Source organism: Falco biarmicus, chromosome 16 (genome assembly GCF_023638135.1).
Source record: "Falco biarmicus isolate bFalBia1 chromosome 16, bFalBia1.pri, whole genome shotgun sequence".
NCBI lineage: Eukaryota > Metazoa > Chordata > Aves > Falconiformes > Falconidae > Falco > Falco biarmicus.
Genome location: NC_079303.1, coordinates 1,227,093 through 1,248,634, shown reverse-complemented (window position 1 = coordinate 1,248,634; position 21,542 = coordinate 1,227,093). Strand labels below are relative to the sequence as shown.

Genomic DNA, 21,542 nt, shown 5'->3' with positions numbered 1-21,542 from the left:
CTCTCATTCACCGCTTGCTTTCTTCTTCTTTTTTTTTTTTTTTTTTTTTTTTTTTTTTACACACACACACACCACACACCCCCCGTTTGTTTTTTTTTTTAATGCAATTAAAGGCAGCCACCCAGCCGGTACTTCCTCGCGCTTGCCAAGAGAAGCGTGGCAGAAACTGAAAACCGGGAGCTGAAAAAAAATATCTATCTGCATTTCAGATAAATTCCAGCCTTGTCAGTCCTGCAGGATTACAGTGCTGGAGAGAGCGACCCATGAGCTGATTTAAAACACCAGGGTGGAGATTCAGGAAAGGAAGGGCAACTTGGAGGACACAGGGTCAGCCCCCTCCTGGCCAGCGACTTTTGGCCCTGTCTTTTGGAGAAGGTTTGGCACCCAGCTCCAAGATCCCTCCACCTCCCCACTGCAGGATGGAAATCGCTGCACTGCCAGTGCTGCACAGGGGCTGAGGGGCAGGCAGCGTTGCTCTATGCACAGCTTTGCACATAAATGAGAGAGAGAGAGAAACACCCACTTCATTCCTTAGGGCATCCTCACCTCACAAATTAAATGGAGGGCTTTACGATGTCCCCACAAGGATTTTAACCTGCTTGACCACAGCCCAGAAAAAAAATCCGATTATATCAGCACAACTTTTTTTAGCAAAGAGCCTTGAATCATTTTTCACTACTTCTACTCCAGATGGGCCCAAATGCGGACCTGTTCCCCAACACTGCAGTTGTTTCATGTGATATTTTCCCTTCCAAATGCCAACTCGTGTGTGCACACCCACACGTGCACCCACCTCCAAGCCTTTTGGCATCATTTGCTCTGAGAAGGGCCCTTTAAGCACTGAAAACTCCCAACCACATCCCTCAGGAGCTTGGTCAGGGCTTGGATCCACTTGTGGAGCCCAGACCAGAGCCCTCACCCTCAGTCAGGACCATCAGTCACCCCCATACTTGGTGCTTGGCATTTCACAGAAAGCACCTGTGAAGTAGGGGGTTGTTACTGCCTTTACACCTCTCTGGTAAGAAAGCTGGGCAATGGACTCAGCATCCTTCCCCTCCAGCTACCAGCCCGGAGACCTCCCAGCTCACTTTTGAGAATCACCTGGGAAACCTCAGACTCACCAAAGCATTCTTTAGGAAGAAATTAATTGTAAAACAAGGTTTCAAGGTTTGCTAAAAAAATCCAGTATATGTCTGCTTGGCTGGAAAACATGAAATGGCAGTGGACAGATACTTGCGCTGAAGTCATTCCTTGTCCCCAGAGAGTGGAGACCTCCAGAAGCATTTCCAGTTGGACCCAAGTCTGGGTTCAGCACCCTCTGAGGTTTCAGGGCTGCCTCCCTCAGCTTCAGCGCAAACTCCCACCTCTAACAGAGTATTTAGGCTCTCTCTTCACACTGACTCACGGCCATGATCTCCCCAGCCAGCACACCACGATCCCATCATCTGCCCAGCTCGCACTCACTCAGCCTCCTTCTCCTCACACTACCACACTTGTGCCTGTCCCTATCCCCCTGCACCCCAGCAGGAGCTGCCTGAAAGAGCAAGGCTTGAAAAAAAGGGCCCTCAAAAGATACGGGCAAGGAGGTTTTGAGGGTGTTTTTTACTGGCAGCACGTTCTTAGACAATTGAGACCGGCAGGAACCCAAATCTCCAGCAAGATCAATCCCCGAGCATCTGCTCTTCAACTGCTGGCAAGCGTGGAGGCACAGCTGGACCAAGCCACTGGTACAGAGCAAGACCTCCTCGCCCTCGCCATGAAGCCAGAAAGCTGCACAGAGATGGACAAGCCATTTAATCCCACATTGGCCAAGTCACAGCTGAGCTGGCCACCCCGGAAAGCCAGATCACCAGTCCCACCATCAATTTCTCAGAAACCTGCTAGTTTAGGGGCTCCCCATCACCCTCCAGCTGGTGATATAAGTCCCAGCCAACCTCTGGTCTGTCTCCTTGAAAAGAGATGTAGGAGAAGCAAGCACCAAAGCTGGGAAGTCGTCTGTGCAACTGAACACCTCTGGGTGCCACGGGGACAGCACCAGCATCCTGTGCTGGCAGCTCCCTGACAAATCTCTAGGGAAGTCCCTAGAGATCAGTCCTGTTTCCCAACCAGCACTGTCCTGAGATGCAGGGAGCACCACATTGTGGTATCCCCAACAGCACAGATACCTAAGACTCCCAGACCATCAGAGCTATGAAAACACTGACTTTCCACCTCCTGGGCAGGTTTCTGGGCAGCACTGCAAACAAGAAACTCCTGAATCACATGGGCACACTCATCCAGGTACCAAACTCCAGCTCACACCTTGCCTCTGTACCAGCTCACGCTCGCGAAGTGGCGTGGTGGTATCAAACCCACCAGGAAAACTTCATTCCAGCGTATGAGCAGATGGTGGCAAACGAGCTTAAATGAATACTTTGCCAACCCTGACTTGGCCAAAACCAGGGCGTCCCCAGAAGGTTTTGCACAGCTTTAACAAAACCCAGCTTCCTAAGCCAATTGCTGTTATAATGATGCAATTTAGGGGATAAACAAGCCCTTAAAGGCTGGTTATTCAGGAGAAAATCATGGTGTCTGGAGGCAGCTTGCCACAGCTGTGATGAGATGGCACCAGCTGACAAGAGGATGGGAACCAGTGTGAGCACAGCTGGAGCTAGCCAAGCTGGCTGGATGCTCACTGGGCTGGTCCAGCCCTGAGCACAGTGGGCATCTGCCCAGTGCCAATGTCCAGGCTGGACCAGCTTGGTGAGCATCTGCCCAGTTCCGAACTGGACCAGCTTGGTGGGCATTTACCTTCTACCAAGCTCCAGGCTGAACCAGCCCCATGAGCATCTGTCTAGCCAGCATCCCCATGAGCTGGTCCAGCCCAGAGCTCAGTGCCAAGCAGACACTCACTGGGCTGATACAGCCCAGAGTTTTGCACTGGGTGGATGCTTGCAGGGCAGATGCTCGAGGGCTGGAGACAGTATTCAGGGAGGTAGGGGGATACAGTGTGGGGAAATCAGAGAAGCAGAAGGCCAGGGTAGGGCCAGTCTCACCAAGATGCCTTCCCCCCCTCCTCACTGTAAGGTGGCAGCATGAGGGGGATGTGGGGGGGTGCAAAAGGACAGCTTGGGACCATACTGAGGGGCTTCCAGGGGCAGAGAACAGCTGAAAACCCCTCCCCACTCCTGAGTTACAGGAACCACTGCCCCCCCCCCCAAATCACGCAGCCTCAGGGGAGGTGGATGTGCCCACCCCTTCACCCCTCCTGCCTGCACACCCAGCGGGGATGGGGGAGCACATCTGCCTTCTCAGCCCCCTGCCTTGTGGCCAGCTGTGTGTGTGGGGTGAGCAAACCCTTGGCTCAGATGCCCAGCCTGGGGGTAATGTCAAGGGACAGCAAGTCCCCCCACAATCCAGATAGGGTGTGAGGATGACATCCCTCCAGCTCAGATGTAACCCAAGGGAAATGGAGGAGCTCAGCACACCGCCTGACCCAGACACCCCCTCCAAGGGGTAAAGGGGTGGGAGACAAAGCACCCCCGGACTGAAGCAGCCCCTCCTGGGGGCCAGAACATCCCTGCGGGGCACCGCAGGCCAGAGCATCCCAAGCCCAGCCCCACCCGGGGGACAATGGGGAGCAAAGCCCCACCAGCTCACCCCCACGGGAGGGCGCAGAGCATCCCTTCGAGGGAGGGGGGGCAGAGCATCCCCGAGAAGGCAGAAAGGGTAGAGCCTCCCGAGTCCAGCCCCACCAAGGGGGCAGAAGCGAGGCTGAGCATCCCCTACCCAGCCCCTCTGGGGGACCACGGGGGCAGAGCGTCCTCCGCCCGGTTCCGCGTGGGGCGAAGCATCCCCCTGGGCAGCATGGGGCCGCCCGGCCCCGCCCGCACTCACCGACCGCCGAAGTCGCTGGAAGCCGCCGCCGCCACCGCGCCGCTGCCTCCCGCTGCCCGCCCCGCCCCGCCCCTGCGTCAGCATCCCCGCCTGGCCACGCCCCGCTGGCCACGCCCCGCGGGGTGAGGTAGGGGTCGGGGGGCTGGGGGGACAGGAACCCCCCTGGGAAGGGCATAGAACTCTCTTGGGGGGCAGGAACCTCCTTGTGGTTTAGTAGCCCCCAAGGGGGCAGGACTCTCCTGGGGGGCTTGTGTAGCCCTGGGTGTCCCTTCCCTCCCCCTCCAGCTGCAGAGACCACCACCGTGTGGGAGCAGAGATGGGCCAGGCGGTGAGCCCCATGCTCTGCCACATCCCCTTCCTCGCCATGCCGAGGCCCAGCTCTGAGCTGTGGGGGGGAACAAGGCACATCGCCCCTCCTGGTTTCGGTGGCAGTGGATGTGCGAGGCTGTACCATCGCCCTTGGCTCCTTCCCTGGTGAGGGTCTCTTGCACCCTAAAATGGGATTTGAGACAGAGGCTGCCCAGGAACTGCAGCGGGAGCAGCTGAAGGGCTAACCCACCCCAGCATCCTACCCCACACAGGGAGACATCGTTAACAGATAAGTGATTAATTTGGGGCCCCTGAAATCACAAGATGCCACTCCTCCCCTCACACAGCCCCAGCATCCAGCCCTCACCAAGGAGCTCTTCTCAGCAAGACAGCTGGGAACGAGTGGGATCACCGGCATCGTCAGGGAGCAGCACCAGCTCCATCATCGCACCGGGCTTTATCAGGGACATTGAGCTCATTCATCAGTATTTTTGCTGGAGAACTTTGGGGAGGTCTCAGACAAATACCCTCAACCTGCTAGGGGAGGAATTGTGCTGGATCTGAATCCCAGCCAGACTCAGAAACAACTGGCTTTGTATTGCTTCATTAACATCCTGGTAAAATTTTATCTGTTTTCCACATGCCAGAGTTTTCCAAGCCAAGACAACCTCTACTTTTCAAAAACAATACTGTGATATGGTTCTCGAATGATGATGATAAATAGCATAGTCCAAAGAAAACATTTTCAAGTACCAAAGAAGTGGGTAAAGCCATCGGAGCCAGGATCTGGTTGTATTAACTGCCATTCCCCTTAATTTGATTCAATTGTTTTAAAAACAGATGAATTAGAAATAGCATTTCTGTCAAGGAATGGCCTTTCCTGTCTGGGATGATCAAAAGTCTTCTCAATCATCAGGTATGTTCTTTGCTGATAAAATGCTCTTAACATATTTTAAGAAATGCTGAGAGAAAGAAATGTAGTCAGGAACATAAGTTACACACACTGTTAGCTCCTGGCTGTGCCTGGAAAGCAGAACAAATGTGGATTCCTGCGTACCCTGTGCATTGCCTTGTTTCAGGGAGGCATGAGAGGTGAAGCCACAGCCCTGAAAGCATCTCACCGCGGCCCCAGCCTCCCAAGAGCTGAATCATCTCCTGTGGTCTTGTAGTAAAGGAGCACAGGTGGAAAATGCAGCACTCTGGGGGCTGATCGGTGCCTGCTGAAGGAGGGAGAGCCAGACAGGGCTTGTGCTCTTCTGCTGTTGTGTAAATTCCAAAGGAGGGGAGTGGGACCCACCAGCCTCCCGGTTTGGACTCCTCCAGGACTAGCCAGGACTCCCAACCAGCATCTGCTCTTGGTGGTGCCCAGATCCCCGATTCAGCATGGCACTAACATTCAGCCGGTCACAGGCCCCAAAATTTCCATCAGACTCTGGGCTACTGTTCCCATTTTCTCTTTGTGGATCCTCTTTAAGTGGTTTCTCCCCCATGAGGTAGCATCACTTCTTCAACAAGCATGGAGTACCCGATCTAGCCCTAAAAGAAATAGTAAATGGTTTACAGCTGGTGACCACCCATGACTGCACCCGCAGGTGAGGTGACACCCACCATGAACACATGGGATGGGCACTGGGAGCTGGTGGTGCAGGCTGCGCTCCCAGTCCCTGGTCAGCAGCTTTCTGCAGGGTGATGGTGAGCTTTGGCTGAGGCACCCCAGGGTGGTGGCGGACAGCCAGGGTCGGGGGCATGGCTGGAGCCAGGGATTTGGGGAGTGGAGGGGAGCGGGAGGGGGATCACACAGATGTTGGCACTGGGGAAGTGCTCAGGGGGACAGTGGGCACGAGTCGTTGCTGGAAGGGGTAATTGCTTCAGAGCCCCTTGTTACTGAAAGGACTGGGGGATGGACTGGTGATGCAGGTACCTCAGGGTCCTTGTGACTGGGAGGACTGGAGGGAGCCGTTTCCTCAGAGGCCCTCATCACATGGGAACACTGGCAGGCAATTACCTCAGAGGTCCCCATTACTGGTAGGACTGGGGACCCAGTTACCCCAGAAGCCCTTATTACTGGGAGAACCAGGGGTGGAAATCCCCACTGGGGCGCGCGCCTTGTTATGTGTGTGTGAGGTGACTACCTCAGAGGTCCCTGTTACCTGGAGGACTGGGGACCCAGTTACCTCAGAGGCCCTCATTACTGGGAGCACTGGGGAGCCAGCTATCCTAGAGGCCTCTGTAACTGGGCGGTGATGGGAGGCAATTACCTCAGAGACTCTCATTACTGGAAGGGGAGCTATCCCCTCAGGTGCCCTTGTTACTGGGGGGGGCGATTACCTCAAGGACCCTCATTACTGGGAGGTCAGTTACCTCAGGGACCTTCGTTATTGGGGGCGTTAACCCTCAGGGACCCTCGTTACTGAGGGGGCCAATTACCTCAGCGCCTCTCGTTACTGGGGGGTGTCCCCTCAGGGACCCTCGTTACTGAGAGGATAGACCGCTGGTACTGGGGCTGTTCTTACTGGGAGGACTGGGGCGGCAGGGGGCGCCACCCAGCGGCAGCACGCAGAGCTACCCCTCCCGTGCCTCCGTGACGTCAAAGCGGCGCGCCGGCGGGGTCGCGGTCGGATGACGTCATGGTCTCGCGCGGGGGCGGCGCTGTCCCCGCTGTCCCCGCGGCCCCGCTGCGGCCCGGGCGGGACATGGCCCCGCGCGGCCGCCCCGCCGCCGCCGCCATGCCCAAGAGGGGCGCCCGCAAGCGCCTCAAGTTTCGGGCCGATGATGTGTGCTCCGAGCGCGGTGAGGGCCGGGCCGGAGGGGAGCGGGGCCGGGCCGGGCCTGCAGCGGGGCCTGGGAGCAGCGGGGCCCGGCCCTGCCGGGGGGGGGCCGGCCTAGGCTGGCCCGAGAGCGGCGCCTGGGCCGGGGTCAGGGCCCGAGGGACGACGCGGCCTCGCCCGAGGGATCGAGGGGCCTGGGCCTGGCCTGGGCGAGGGGCGATGGGGACGGCCCAGGCTCAGCGGGAGGTGGATCTGGCTTGATGTGGGAGTGTGGGAACCAGCTGTGTTGGGCTGTGGAGGAGGAGCCTGGGCCGGGGGATCAGTCGGGCTGCGTGAGGCGCGGCGTGGGGCTTGGCGCTGGGTGAGGTGGAGGGAGGCAGAGACCCGGGCTGGGCAGGGGGGTGGGTCCCCTGGCCTCCTAGACTGTTGGGCGGGGGTAGAGGCCTGCTGGGGCTCCTGGCCTGCTGCTGTCTGCCTGGGTGCATTTTCCTGCTTGTGCATCTCCAGCTCAATCCTCTGTTCCTGTGGGGAGTGTCCCCTTGAGGGATTGCAGCTCTTAGACCTTCTATCTCCCCCCTTATAATCTGTAATCCTGCTGACGCCCTGTCTTCCAACTCTCCTTCAGTGACGGTGGCAGATTATGCTAACTCAGATCCGGCTGTTGTGAAATCTGGACGGGTGAAAAAAGCCGTGGCCAATGCAGTTCAGCAGGAAGGTGAGTCTACGCTGGCCAGTTTGCCTTCCCCAGGCTGCCTCCCTGTTTGCTGGCCTCTGCATGATGTGGGAAACTCCCCTTCCATGGCCTGAGAAAATCTGTCTCATTTAGTGCCTGAAAACAAGTCTCTGTCTCTCTGCAGAGTGAGGTATTAAGGATCTTAGGAGGTTTTACAGAAAGCCTGTCAGAAGTCCAGTAAGAATTGCTGAGTCTTTGTTAGTGCCTGAAATAGAGGGTCTTTTTCCGTTAACTACCGGGTGTTACCTCATGCTTGAAACAGAAAATAACATTGATGGGAGTCTTTTTACCTCCTGTAAAACTGTAGACAACTTTATTAGCAGGTAAAACTCTTTGCAGTGAGAATAAGGTTATGATAGTTCTGGCATATTTGTTTGCCCCTCCCTGTGCTGTGAGCTGCAAGGTCTTTTGAGGGTGTTGCTGTTTCCTTGGTGAACTGTATAAAGGAGTTTCCTGGAAAGGTATTGTAATAAGTTGTTATCTACTTCCTCCTTGGTTTTTAGCTTCTGGGAACATTTGGAACCAACACACCCTGTTTGCTATTTGGGCCTCAACTTCTAAATGTAGCTGGTCACATGTGTTGCAGGTGAATGGTATTACATTGACAGTGACAACTGAACCCTTCATATAGGAAAACTCTTATTATATTGCTGAAATCTTACACCTTTAAAGAAGATATGCTCTTTGCAGGAGTGCCTGTCATAGGGAAACTGTATGGGGCAGCTATGCTGGTAAATACCCTTTTTAGCAGCTGTTTCTCAAGCTTTTAAGATCAGGGCACCTCCCTCTTCTGTCACCTCCTTTGGGAGGGGGTTTCCCTCTTCCCATTCCCTCCCCTATTCATCCTTCTGTATTCTGTTTCTCTGAGGCAGTGGCTCAAAGTATTGCCCTTCAGTATTATACCTGGCAAACTGTTGTCTTTTCTTTCTCCCTGGCCCACCACCCTGAGTCCTTGCATCCAGCATTACCTGCTTTGTCCATCTTAACCCCTCTCCTACCATCCTGCTCTGTTTCTGGCTCACCTCCATGCTATCTAGATGACTCCAGGTCACGGCAGTTCCCTGCCTACCCCTTTCTCAGGTCTTTGCAGTGCAGAATCACTGGGGCTTTCCCTTCCTTATGCCGGGGATCCTCTGGATCTCTCCTTCCCAGCCCCAGGGCTGTGCTACAGCCTTATCTGGTGCAGTCCTGACGCATGCTACAGCCTTATCTGGTGCAGCAGGCCACGGCCATGGGGATAGCAGGCAGCCGGGAGGAGATGGCAGCCTCTGCCCAGGGAGCTTTAACCTTTGGCCTCACGCACCTCCTGTCTCTTGGCTCCAGGTAAACATTGCACTTTGTGCAGCTGCCCGCACGTGGGGAGCCAACCTCACGGGGAGGGAAGCAAAGGCCAGGTGGAATTTTCCTGAGCTTTTTTCCTCCACATCCTAACCCCCAGGGGTGGGGTGGAGATTAGGACAGTGAGATGAAGGGGAAGTGCCTCTGCAAGGTTGCAGTGCAGTGTGATTCGGGACTTGTGTGGTCGACTTAGATGTTGATCTTTCCTTTGCAGAGTTTGATGGTTCCTGTTTCTAAACCTCTCTCTGAGTCTCTTGTCAGTTGCCCTCTCTTGCTTGGCTGTATTTGATTTCATAATTTACTGTCATTTGTGTTGACATCTATTTTTCTTTTTGCCTAAGAAAGGTCTTGTAGAGAGGGCGGTATGATTTGACAGCGAGGAATGCCACTGGCATGAATGTATAGTGTACAGTGTAAACTGTGCAAAGTGAGGCAGAACTGCTTTAGCAAAGCACTGAAGTATCTCTAGTCAGTGGGTACAATCAAGCTCTTTCTTAAGACTGTCTTTCCAGCTGCTGTCTTACCATTTCAGAACCTTGTTCTGTCATTAGAAATGAGAACATTTCTTGCCAGAGTTTGTTTAGTAAGTTCTCGATTTCCCCCAAACCCGCTGCTCTGTCCCTTTAATTCAAATAGCATGTCTTGCTCTCCAGTGGCTCTGGTGACTGTAACTGAAGTAGAAAACCATCCTGGGCTTCAGTTTGTGCTGGGTTAGAAAAGCTTTAGCAGTGCAAGCCTCCTCTGGTGTAGTCAGGTGCCTTTTCTTCACCCAGTACATTAGGTTGAAATTCAGCTTTCTTGAATTAATTCTACAGACTATTTGCAAAGCATTTGTAATGCTGTTACAATGTTGGTCGTTATGACAGTGCCTCATGCAGCTGTAATGTAGGACCACATCTTCCTTTTTCAAGGATGCCATTACTGCCTCACACGTGTATTTTTCTGCCCTAATGAGCCCTCTGTTTCCAGATCAAGTTTTAAAAATAATATTTCCTAGCGGGAGTGTGTCTAAACATCTCCCCAGAGGCAGCAAAACCCAAAACCAGCCCAAAACCCAACTCATTCGACTTGCTCTTTTCCTCATTAGGCCAGAGTCTTTCCCTTCACTGGATTCTAGGGTAAGTGGAGCTCCTGTGTGCTTGGCGCTCAGTTATATTGCTGATGGATTGTGTGTCATCAGCCACAGGATCTCTATTCTGCTGAGTAGGGCATCTTCTCTGTGTTCATAGAGCAATTACAGAGTAGGTGCTGGCTTTATACAGGCTGAGCAGTGGTCATTCAAAGAAGCTCTGGTGTGCAGGGGAACCAGTTAGCTCTGTAGAAAAAGAGCCTGTTGTTCTATTCAGTTGTAAACAGCTTCAGCTAAACCAATGGAATCATCTGCATAATGTGCTGTTAATCATCCTCATTGTTCATTCTTTAAAACAAAAAGCTGAATGATTATGTTTCCAGTTCTCTTACCCTTACTAATCTTTCTCTGACAAGGTAATCCTTGAGCCCAGGATTTACTTGCTTGTGTCACTCACCAGAAAGCTTTAATGCAGTTAGCATTCTTAGCTGTGGCAGTGGTTCCACTGAAATATCTCCTGAACTCGGATCACCTTTTCCTCTCTGCTATTATACTTACTGTGGTGTTGCTTGTCATTCTAGTAAAATCCCTCTGTGGTCTGGAAGCTTCTTGCGTTCCTGCTGAGGAAGTTCTCTCCGTGTCAGGAGAGTCTTGTGACAGCAGTGATGAAATGGATACAAAGGAAAGCATCAATGGGCGAACTGCATCTAGAAAAAAGAAGAGCAAAAGACACAAAGGTATGGTTGCCAGCTTCTCCTGGGGGTCTCTGTGGGGGCTGCATCTGCATCTTCTGCATGTGTGATGTTAATGTTTGCTATTTACAGGCTAGTCGTGGGGCTCTGGGGCGTTCTGTAACTTGTATGTGCACAAAGAAATGCCAAGGGTTAAATCACTTTTAAATCTGCTGGGACTTGGTCAGAGGTGTTGCCTTTTCACAAAGGCAGAGCCTTGGGCATGAAATCAAAGCCTGAGAGCTCATTGCCTTCAGTAAACTTCCCTCAACCTTGGAAAACAAATGCTGCCCTTCAAAAGAGTTGTGAAACTTTGCCACTGAACATGTTACTTCATTGCACAAGTTGGTGAAAGAAGGGTTTGCTTTAGGGGGGAGAAAACCACTGCTGCTTCCAGGATGTATTTGTTGGCAAAATACATTGTCTTGAGGATGTTTCCAAGGCTGTGGTTTGTTACAAATGAGTTTAGAGGGCTCTTCTTCCAGCAAGGGAATTTGGCCCTAGTGGCATCATTGTATCTTAATTCCAGGGAGATAGATCTGTCAGCATTTACACTGTGTGCAACTCTGTAGAAAGCAATGTAGTATAAGCAACACACTGTTCTGCCACACAGTGGAATCCTGCAGGAATTTCTAATAACAGGTTGCTTTCAGGCTGAGAATTAAAATTTTAACTTGGTTTCTTGAGCTTAAGAAAAACTTAATTTTATTAATGCTGATACTAATTTATGTAACGTGTCAACATCCACCACTGCCTGTAGGTGCCCAGCACTCCTCTGGGACAGGAGTTTAATCTCTTTTATTATTACATCCTTCAGAATCCTGGGAAAATAAGAATATCTGAGCAGATAGTTATGCAGGTTATGAGTCTGGAAGGGCAGTATTCTGTTCTACCACAGCCTTGTCTTACTTCTGCTACATGTGTAGGGAAGAAAAAATGGTAACGCACCAGTGGTGCTTCTGGCTGCACTCTGCAGTTCAGCAGTTGGGTAGTTTGATGGCTTGAGTCAGAGCTGAAAGAGCAAAGGGGACATTAAGCCCGTTGTGGGTGTGCCTGCCATAATTCTGTAGTGGTGTAGGGAAGTGATTGCATCCAGAGCTTTCTTTGGCAATGAACGTAGCAATAAAGTACTATCCTCATCATGTGAGGACAAAGTACTGCCCTATGTTATTAATCTGCTGTCTCGGGGTTAGATCTGGCACCCTCAAGTTCTTAAACACCTCTTTTTAGGCCACTTGTTTGCAAACCTCATAGCAGTTCTTCTGTTAGACTGTGTACAAGTTGTATGTTTTCTTTCTCTTTTCTTGATGTTCCTAATGCTTGGTATTGTTTAGTTATTTATGTTCTTTAAAAGTATTTTTTCTCCTAAAGTTGGGGCAATGGCTGTGGAAAAACATGTGGTGTTGACTTAAAAACACTGCAGGAGTGAAAAGAGTTTCTGAACCTTCAGTTCTGGTTGAGCAGTTCTGACACCTCCGAGAGTTAGAACAGGCCATTCTGTTCATGTGAATTGTGTTAAAAGTTTCCCATTCAAGAAGCTTTGATGCAATTACAGATTTAAAAAAAGCAACTGATTAGCCAGTTGCAGAAGAGATTGCTTGCTCTCCCTAGCAGAGCTCCTACAAAAATATCATGACCATTTGAACAAAGAATTGACGAGCTTGGCAATGCCTTAATATTCAGGCACTTCTAGTGTAAAGCATTTTTTGAAGACCTGTTAAATGAATGATTTTGATAAAAATGCATGAGCTTGGCCCTCCTTTGCATGAAGTTGGCAAATACAGAGCCATCCAATTTTTTACTGCTCCACTTAAATGTTACTTCTCAGCTGTGAAAAGTTCAAGCATTGAAACAGGGTCCAGAAAGGCTGTGGAGTTTCCATCCTTGGATACAGTCAGAACTTGAATAAGATCCTGAACAAAATTATCTAACTCATCCTGCTTTGAGCTGGGCTGCTTGGACTAGAGACCTCCAGAGAATCCTTTCAACCTGAATTATTATTTGAAGCTGCCACCTTGCATACTTGTGCAAACAGTGCAGCAGGGACAAGTGATGGCATATATACAGCAAAGGGAAAGTGTAATGGTCGTGGGGACGGGCAAGAGCACACTGAAGAAGACCGGGGGCAGTGATAATGAAGTTGTACTAACTCGGGTTTGTTTGGCTGACTGTGTGTATATAAGTATTGCAGCTACTTACCCTGTGCTACAGGTAGTAAAGCACATGCCTCTAGATGTGACTGATAAAGAGGTTCTTTACTACACTAACGTACCTTCATTGCATTTAGAAAATCCTGATGGGGGTGGCGGAGAAGAATACCCCATCGATATCTGGCTGTTGTTGGCTTCCTACATTCGCCCTGAAGACATTGTCCGGTTTTCTTTGATTTGCAAGAAAGCCTGGACTGTTACTTGCACTGCCGCCTTTTGGACCAGACTCTACAGAAGGTGAGACTCTAGAGAATTTTTAAACTATTTGTAGGAGGCTTCAGCAGTGACCAGCTCTCTGCAGAGCTGTAAATAGGGAAATAACTCCCTGCAGGCTAGGGTCCTATAATGTTTGCATATTGACATGGTGATGCAGGCCTTGTTTGGCCAGGGGTTGTGGTATATTGCATCTGCTTTGGGTCCGGAAATAGATCTATGTGGCGTGTTCCTGGATGCTCTGTATAAAAATCTCAGAGCATTTTGTGCTTTTTTGCTAGCCATGGCCTACGCACTCCTGTTTGTAACAGTGTGCTTTGTGTGTAAAGCACTCAAAGTGTTTACAGTAAGGTCAGTGCCATTACCTTGCTGAAAACAGGCAGACATCCCTGATAGAAAACTTGCCCTGCCTCAAGCTTTGATCATGGCCACCTTCCTTTAATTTGGGTGACCTCAGAGAAACTAAGGTATTTTGAAGCTGTCTCAGTGGCAGAAGTAAGTTATAAATAAAGTAAGAGAAGAAGAGCAAAGAGGTGGTGAAAATGTGAAAGAAACCCTTCTGTCCTGTTGCATGTCAATTAGGGTTCCCTTCAGGACAGAACGTTTTCTTTACATTTCTTTGTCACCCAGGAGGCACAAGCAGCAGGAGTGCAGAGCAAGTAGCAGCCATGGTCATCCTCGCCTCTGGTTTTTATTGTGAATTTCCTTAGCAAAGGCTCCTTTGGCATCTGATCAAAGAACGACCCTCAAGCGCAGGCATTCAGATCGCTCAGGCAGTTGTTTGTAAGCGTGCTGTCAAGCTCAGCTAAAGCGAGTCCTTGAGAATCTGCTGGAATCTGCATGCAGGCCTTTGTGCATCCTGCAGCTAAAACCATGTGGTCTCTGGGCAAACTGCAAGGAGTTGTTGGGGAATTGTAGCGTGATAGGCTTATGTGTATGCTGAAAACCTCTCTGATGCAGGTAAAGTCTTTTAGACTGTCTTGTGATTTCATGTAGAGCAGTACAACACCCTTGAAGCACTCGGAGTTGACAAGAAGTCCTCTGATCAGATGTTCAGTTTTCTCTCAGCATTGATCTCTTCATAGCTCTCTCCTGCATGTCTCTGGCATTCTGACCCTTTAGCATGTGCTGGGTTTGTCGTTGGCTTTTCAGGCACTACAGTCTGGATGCGTACCTGCCTCTCCGCTTGCGGCCAGAGTCCATGGAGAAGCTGCACTGTCTCCGTGCGTGTGTCATCCGGTCGCTGTACCACATGTACGAGCCTTTCGCATCTCGAGTCTCCAGGAATCCAGCTATTCCAGACAGTACTCCCAGCACTTTAAAAAATTCCAGAGTAAGTGGAATCAGTAAGGACATTGGATATGTCAGAGATGTTGCTCTTCCTGCTTTTTGTTCTCTTTCTAAAAGAAAAATAGGTGATATTTAGACAGTGACCAGTGGAGCCTGGGTATAGGAGGGTTACTAATTGAATAGGGATTTTATAAGTGTGCTGGTTACTTGTATCTGTGTAGTTGCTACTGCAGAGGATTTTGGTTACTCTTCTGGGTAACTTCTGCCTAAGTCCTACCACAACATCTTTGTAATCAGCAAAAAAGCACTTCACTGAACATCAGAACTGCTAGGGATATTTGCAGCTCTCCCCGCCTCTGTTGCAAATTTGTTGCTGAAAGGAGGCTGCAGTAGGATCAGCTTTTATGTCTTCTGCTCTATTCTGACACTGTCTGCCAGAATACATCTTTTCTCTGTAGCAGGCATCTGGAGAGATGAGAAGTGACACCGATAGCCTCTGAAAGGGACTCATTTCATACTGCGTTCCTGTCGGTCATCCATCGACTTTGGTGTCTGGCCAAGGGAGGGTAGTGAGGTTGTGAGCATGGCAAGTGTGCAGAGCAAGTCTGCTTTGGGACTGGGGCTGCAGCTGTGTTGGGCTGTAAAGGGTTTGTCTCTGGTGTGGGCAGCCAATTCCCTTTGCTATCCCAGCTTGGAGCATTTGCATATCCATTCCTCTGTAATTGCTGTTGACCATTAACTCTGAAATGCCTGTGTCTCTTGTTTGGTTTTAACTTGCAACTGGCTGATACTTTGTGAGCAGCTTAAGCAACAATGTGAATTCTCCACCCTCCAAATCCAAAGTCAAAAACCTGTTGAATGAGGTTTTTGGAGCCAAACTGAAGTGCTTTTGGTTCAAGAGTTGTACTTTCTTCTCCATGCAAAAGAGAGCAACCTCATCTATCTGTACGGACATCTCTCCTTTCTTCCTTCCTATCCCTGAGTGAATACTGGGAAAAAAAAAAGTCATACCACTCAGGGAACATCCAGCAGTAACACAAGGAAGTCGTGCTGCAGAGCAGGAGAAAAGCACGCAGTTCTGTGTGTAGTCTTATCTCTGCATCCAGAGCTCTTCATTCTCTTCCTGAAACCCCAGTTTGGGTATCATCTTTCTTAAAAAATAAAAAATAAACAATAAACGTTTCTAGGAAATTCCAACTTAAGCTTAGTCCTTCTGAGTCTAACTTCCTACCACTGCTCGGATCTGGTAGCGTGGCTGTAAGAGCTAGAAACCCTGAAGTGATGCTGGCAGGGTTGGCATTTTGGAAGCATACATGTTGACATCATAACGGCTTTGGTGCCCACTGCTAGTGCTTCTACTGTACTAACAGTTTGAGGAAGATTCTTGAAGTGCAGTCTTTTATTATTCAGCTTTTCAAAAAGGAAATTAAATGGTGACGAGGCTTTGTTAGAACAGTAGAGGTTTGACCTAATCCCTTGGAGCGTAAAAGGCCATCCTGAGTCTGGTCGTGCTGCACTACTGCATTGCAAGACTCTGAGCTCCACCTGTGTTACTGTGCACAGAAATGCCTCGGCACAGTGGGTACAGAGGAGGATCTGACACTGCCTCCCCATGTTCTTGCTTTCATGGGCTTTGGTTATACCTTTACGGGTCGTTGAAACTAATGGCAAATGCCTACATAAACTGCATGTGGCAAGAGGAGACCCCAGGCCCGGGTGTTATCAAATCTAGCTTTTCCTCTTTAATTTCCTTTTTTCTTTCCCTAGCCTAGCTTGTGTGGGACACTGGAGCCGTTATGGTGTCAGCAGAAGTGTTTGCCCTTTAAAGACACCCCCATTATTTTTGGTGGAGCGGCAGGCCGTACGGCGCGTCTGAAGGGCAGGACGGCTGACCCGTGGACGACATCCTCTGCCCCTTAGGAGGTACTGACCATTTTGTGCTTCACTACTTGCCATGACCAAACAAGTTGCTAGATCAGGCTGTCTCTGCAGGTGAGCTACAAGTGCCACTGATGGCAGCAGCATCTGCTGCTTACCTGAGTTAGCAAAGACCTGGAGAATTATTTTAATGGGAAAAAAACCTGAGGGCCACCTTATCCCAGGTGGAAGTGACTTGACACATTTCTGAGCTTGATTCCACATAGCTTTGGTGTTGACCTCATGAAGATTGTCAGGATAAAGGTCCTTTTTAGGACTCTTGTTTATGGATGTGACTCAAGAGTTTGAAGTAAATGGTCTTGTATTACCTGTAGTGTTTAATTATGGACCCCCCATGGTGGAAGCTGGCTTTGGCTTTATTTCATTTGGGGTCATGCTATCTTGGAATGAAATTAAATGTGTGCTTCACCCTGCAACCCAGTCAGGCTTTCTCTTGGCATGGGAGAGACTGTGCGTGGGTCATGGGGAGTTGTCTTTACTCATATTATTCTTCCTTTTCCTGCTGACATTGTTAAAAGATAAGACCAGCTGTGGTGGGCTGGCATCTGTGGTGTGGAAATGTTTTCAGGGCTGGTTGGACTGACTTGCTAGATTCTTTTCTCAGCTGTTGAAAGCTAGTTGCTTCTGCTCACTGTAGGCAGGGAATTTCCCTCCTGCTCAGTTCAACACAGGAGTTCTGCTGAAACTTCTGCTTAGAATGAGTGCAGCGTGCTGGCATGGATCCTGTGGACACACAGTGATAAGCAGATTAAATTGGAGGACTCCTGGTGTATGCCTGCATGGGAGGGAAGTACTGGTTAGTTCCGATGCTGTTTGAAGCCCTTTTCTCATTTTCTTTTAAAAAGGGACAGTAGGTTGATCAGGCTGTGCTATCCCGGCAGTGTTTTTATACTCTGAAGTATGACAGTTAGTGCTTAGTGATGTCAAGATCTTTTGACACCACGGTGGCTTAGGAACTTTCTCATCTGTCACCTCATAGCTCATGTATTGGTCTTTGCATTTCCCTCTGGATTCTCTCCTTCTTGATCCTTAGCCTGTTTTCAGTTGTTCCTTGCTTTAGTCTTGTTTGGGGTCCAGTTTAATGGGAGTTCTTGGTGGACGGGGGAAACAGGTGAGTTTGTACTGCTCATCTCTGCATTGTGGAAGGGGCAAATTGCACAACAGGATTTTTCTGTTTAGCACGTCAGTGGCCATGTGTTGTATCATCCAGCTGCATGATGAGTTGGCCAACTTGAAACTGGGAGATCTAAACTGCTGAGCCTGTTCTTCGAACATAATTAATTTGAATAAATGGCTCCAAACTGTTCCTATGTAATTGTGTTTGTAATTGGAAGCCTTTATGCTCTGCTAAAACTTACTTAAAGTGGTACCTCTAAGGGTTTCATAATTCTGTGTTTCTTTTTTTTTTTCCCCTCCACCGCAGTGTCTGCTTTTCTGGTGCAAAAAGATTGAAGGGAACAGACAAGAAGCAATGTGGGAATTCAACTTCAAGTTCAAAAAGCAGGTATGAAAGAAGAACCAGAATGGCTGTGACTTTTTTTGAAGCAGTAACGATTTTTTCTGGGTGGCAGTGAGGAAGGTGGAAACTTTTTATTCATTCAGACAATAAATGGAAACTCTGACTCCCATGATCAACTAAAGCACATTCTGAAACTACACTCAGTTTTCAGTCTGTATTACCAAGACATTTAGAATCCTACATTTTTATTTCCTCATTAGGTGTCCTTTCTCCACTGTAAGATGTGGATCACTTGTTACCCCAAATAATCTAATCTTTGGGTCGTTGCTACTGATTACTACCAAAATCCAGACTGTTTGGCTTTAGTGGTCAAAATGCGGACCAAAATCTGAAACTTCTTGTTTTACCATTGGAAAGATTTTTCCAGAGAAGTGAAAAAAGCCAACACTGCCAATGAAAACCTCCAGCAGTCTCAGGAGAAGCAAGGAGTTTCAGGCAACCTGGGGGATTCTGTAGCTTTCCCCTGTAAAGAAATGGTCCTGCAAGTTGCCTGTACTGAATGATGGTTTTTTGTTGTTTATATAATGCTCTGCCCAAACACATGGGAATGTGGTGAGAACCTGCTAGTCAGCACTGGTGAGAAGCAGCCAAGCTCTCCTCATAGGTTTCTGCTTAGCTAAATAAATTTCTCCCTCTTTCAAGTCTCCCAGATTTAAGAGCAAGTGTTACAAAGGTCTTCAGCCACCAATTCAGTATGAAGAAGTCCATACAAATCCGGATCAGGATTGTTGTCTACTGCAGATCACCACCTTTAACTTCATATTCGTGCCAATAGTCATGGGTATGACGTTTACCTTGGTAAGTGAGCAATCTGCCAGGCAAACTTTGCATGTGCGGTTTTTGTAAGGAGATGGAGAGGACACCTCTTGGGTGTTGTGTAAATCATGCTGCTGCATCAACAAACCGATTCTGGGAATCTTAAGGAGATTGGAATCAGAGGAAATGCTTAGGATCTTCTCAGTTTAGCTTCTGCTTTTCCATCAGCTCTTCGCTATTTGGATGTAGACAATCTGCAAGGAGCTGTGATTGTGCAGCATCTGGGGGCAGATGAGTTGTCAGTACTCCAGCAGGGAGTGCAAGAGGTGGGGATGCAGGAGAAGAGGAGGTCTTCCCTCCTCGAGAAAATATCTCTTTACCTCATGGCAATAAATTGTAAGAGCAAAAATCTATATGAGCAAACTCTTTCGATGTGTATGTGGTCCCTGCCTCGTGGGAGAACAGAGCAGCTTTCGAACAAACTTCCACACGCCGTGCTGCAGACGGCAGCAGAGCAGGTATGCTTAGGCAAGAGCAGCAGTAAAGCGTGGGGCAGCACCTGCGGCTGTATGTGGGAGTCAGGGTTTCAGAGTGACCTGGGCCCAGGAGAGGTTCAGTCTGGCTGCATTTAAGAGCCAGGCAGTGAGTTCCAGGCTTCCTCAGACAGCCACTTGCTTTCAGGTTCACTTCTGGCATTATTATTTGGGGTTGCAAGCCAGAGAGAACTGGTTTGTGCTGTAGATTCAGAGTGCAGCTCTGCCAGCACCTGAAATACCTCAGACTTGTACGATTTAGAAGAATTAAAAAAAAATACATATATATCTAAAAGTGTACTGTTAAGAACTCTGTGTGTTCATGACTGCTTTTTCTGAAGCACCTCCTGGTCTCTTTTCTTGCAGTTCACCATCAATGTGAGTACAGACATGAGGCATCATCGCGTGCGCCTGGTGTTCCAGGATGCCCCAGTTCGCAACGGCAAGAAACCTCGCCTTGACCAAGGAGTGCAGGTTGTGCTGGACCCTGTGCATAGTGTGCGGCTCCTGGACTGGTGGCACCCGCAGTACCCCTTCTCTCCAAAAGCTTAGTGCTCTCCTGACTCTGCAGGAGCCGGCAGGTGACTGAATCTGGCAGGCTGAAGAGAATTTCTAGGAACCAGGAAATCCTATTTTTATTTCTTAAATAAATTCTGCAGTCTCCTTGCAAGTGGTTGAAGCTACTGAGCTAATCTGTATGTATATAACTTCTGGTCAGTGATGGGCAGAGCTGAGTGTAAAGCAGAAACTATTTGTAAACACACTTTTATGTAAAATTCACATTTTATGATTTGAAAGGAGCTCCCTGGAACTGTTCATTTAAAATCCTTTTGGTGCTAATGAAAGTGGTCCTGTTTTCTGTTCGGGAAGAAGCAGGAGGTTTTGCTTTCCAGCTTTAGTAGGACCAGAAACAATGAACAGACAAAATGCATGTTTGTTTTGCTCCAGCAGGATTGCATTCAAACACAGTGTGATATTTCAGTGTCTGAGGAGCAGTAAGCAAAGCAGCGGTGATCAACAATAATGCTAATTCGCAGTCCAACAGACAGGAGTTTAAGGAAAGAAAAAAGCATAGATGATCAAACAAAGGAATTATTTCAAAGAGGATTTGTAAGGCAAAAGTCTGTCTTGAATTTAAAGATACTCCAGGTTCTCACAGTGATGTTTCCTCTTTGAAAAGAAGATCTAAACCTTTGAAACCAGAAGGTGCTTTTCAGAGAAGATAAACGGAGGGAGGGAGAGGGGATGGAGGGGGTAAACTGAAATAACTGAAGCAGTGATGAAGGACTTGCCTGTGTCTTATCTAAGAGCAGTGGAGTAGTGTTGGCCTGTTGGCACTGGAAAGCCTGGAGGCAGTCTGTGGTCTGGCTTTTGCCTAAAGAAATTAATTCCTGTGAGGAAGAAGCGGCCCTGAAACTTTCTGTGGCTCTGGGTTGACTGAGAAGGGAGAGGGGCAGAGAGGTTGGGCCCGTCAGGAGCACGGACTGTTGCGTCCAGCGTGCGTCGGGCTGGAGAGGCGATGGCAGGTGAACACCTTGCTGCTGCCAGCCGGGGGTCTGGTGGAGGTGCTGGAGTGCAGGTGGGCCACAGTGGGAAGAGTAACCCTGGACTGGGTTTTGCTGCCTGTCAGTGCTTAGCTCCTCAGACCTGTTTCGCATCACATCTTGTCTCAAGCGGGAGTGAGCGAGTGCTCTTCCATGCCTAATGTTTAGTGAAGCTCCTGGAAGGAGAGAGAGTTCTGCCATCTCCGTTTGAATTTCATACACAAATACCCCCTGATCCCGGTGTAGCTGCCTGCGAGGAGTTCCTTGCGTGTGCCTCTGCCACTGTAAATCTCCACCAAGGACATCTGCCCCAAATGTGGATCTGCGTGAGGGTCTCTGTGCTGTTGACTTCAGACAAACATATTTGGGAAAACTACCTTGCCATTCCCCTTTTCACTGCCGCTGGACACACGTCGATGCCGACAGGTAGGTTTTGAAACTAGGTTAATCAAAGTAGAGTTACAGGGCAAGAAAAACGTGCCGTTATCCATGATAACGAAGCTGGTTTCGGTGATGGTGCAGCCGAGTCTGAGCTGTTGCCTTTGCGGTGCAGGAGAGGAAGAACAGCAAGCTGGTGCAGGAGCCGTGCGTAAGGGCTGCAGCTGCAGTGCTCCAAGCGTTGCGCAGCACACGGCAGTGCCTGTGTGGCAGGAAGCAATGGGTAGATAACAATTTTCTTTTTATGGTGGGATGAACTCGGTGACAAGTCCTCTGG

The 21,542-nt window shown here is 49.5% G+C and overlaps 2 protein-coding genes across 16 annotated transcripts in view; one reads left to right on the top strand and one right to left on the bottom strand.

Annotated features, from left to right (window-relative positions):
- Positions 1-3,939, bottom strand: part of PPFIA4 (PTPRF interacting protein alpha 4) — a 57,615-nt gene extending 53,676 nt beyond the window's left edge. For 13 of the 14 annotated variants that reach the window (XM_056361792.1, XM_056361795.1, XM_056361796.1 and 10 more), the window contains exon 1: positions 3,877-3,934. The gene's annotated coding sequence lies outside the window, so the exon portion shown is untranslated. Of the gene's footprint in view, positions 1-3,876 lie in introns of all 14 variants that reach the window. The other variant, XM_056361793.1, reaches the window with a different exon arrangement.
- A 2,883-nt stretch (positions 3,940-6,822) lies between these two features.
- Positions 6,823-20,128, top strand: TMEM183A (transmembrane protein 183A). 2 transcript variants are annotated; one of them, XM_056361505.1, is made up of 8 exons: positions 6,823-6,975; positions 7,579-7,668; positions 10,675-10,830; positions 13,112-13,271; positions 14,400-14,580; positions 17,899-17,979; positions 18,637-18,792; positions 19,650-20,128. In XM_056361505.1, the coding sequence occupies exons 1-8, from the start codon at positions 6,879-6,881 to the stop codon at positions 19,833-19,835; spliced, it is 1,107 nt and encodes a 368-aa protein (XP_056217480.1). In that variant the 5' UTR covers positions 6,823-6,878; the 3' UTR covers positions 19,836-20,128. The 2 variants fall into 2 exon arrangements, with proteins under 2 accessions (XP_056217480.1, XP_056217481.1); XM_056361506.1 differs by lacking the exons at positions 6,823-6,975; positions 7,579-7,668 and adding an exon at positions 8,911-9,009.
- Positions 20,129-21,542: the final 1,414 nt, after the last annotated feature.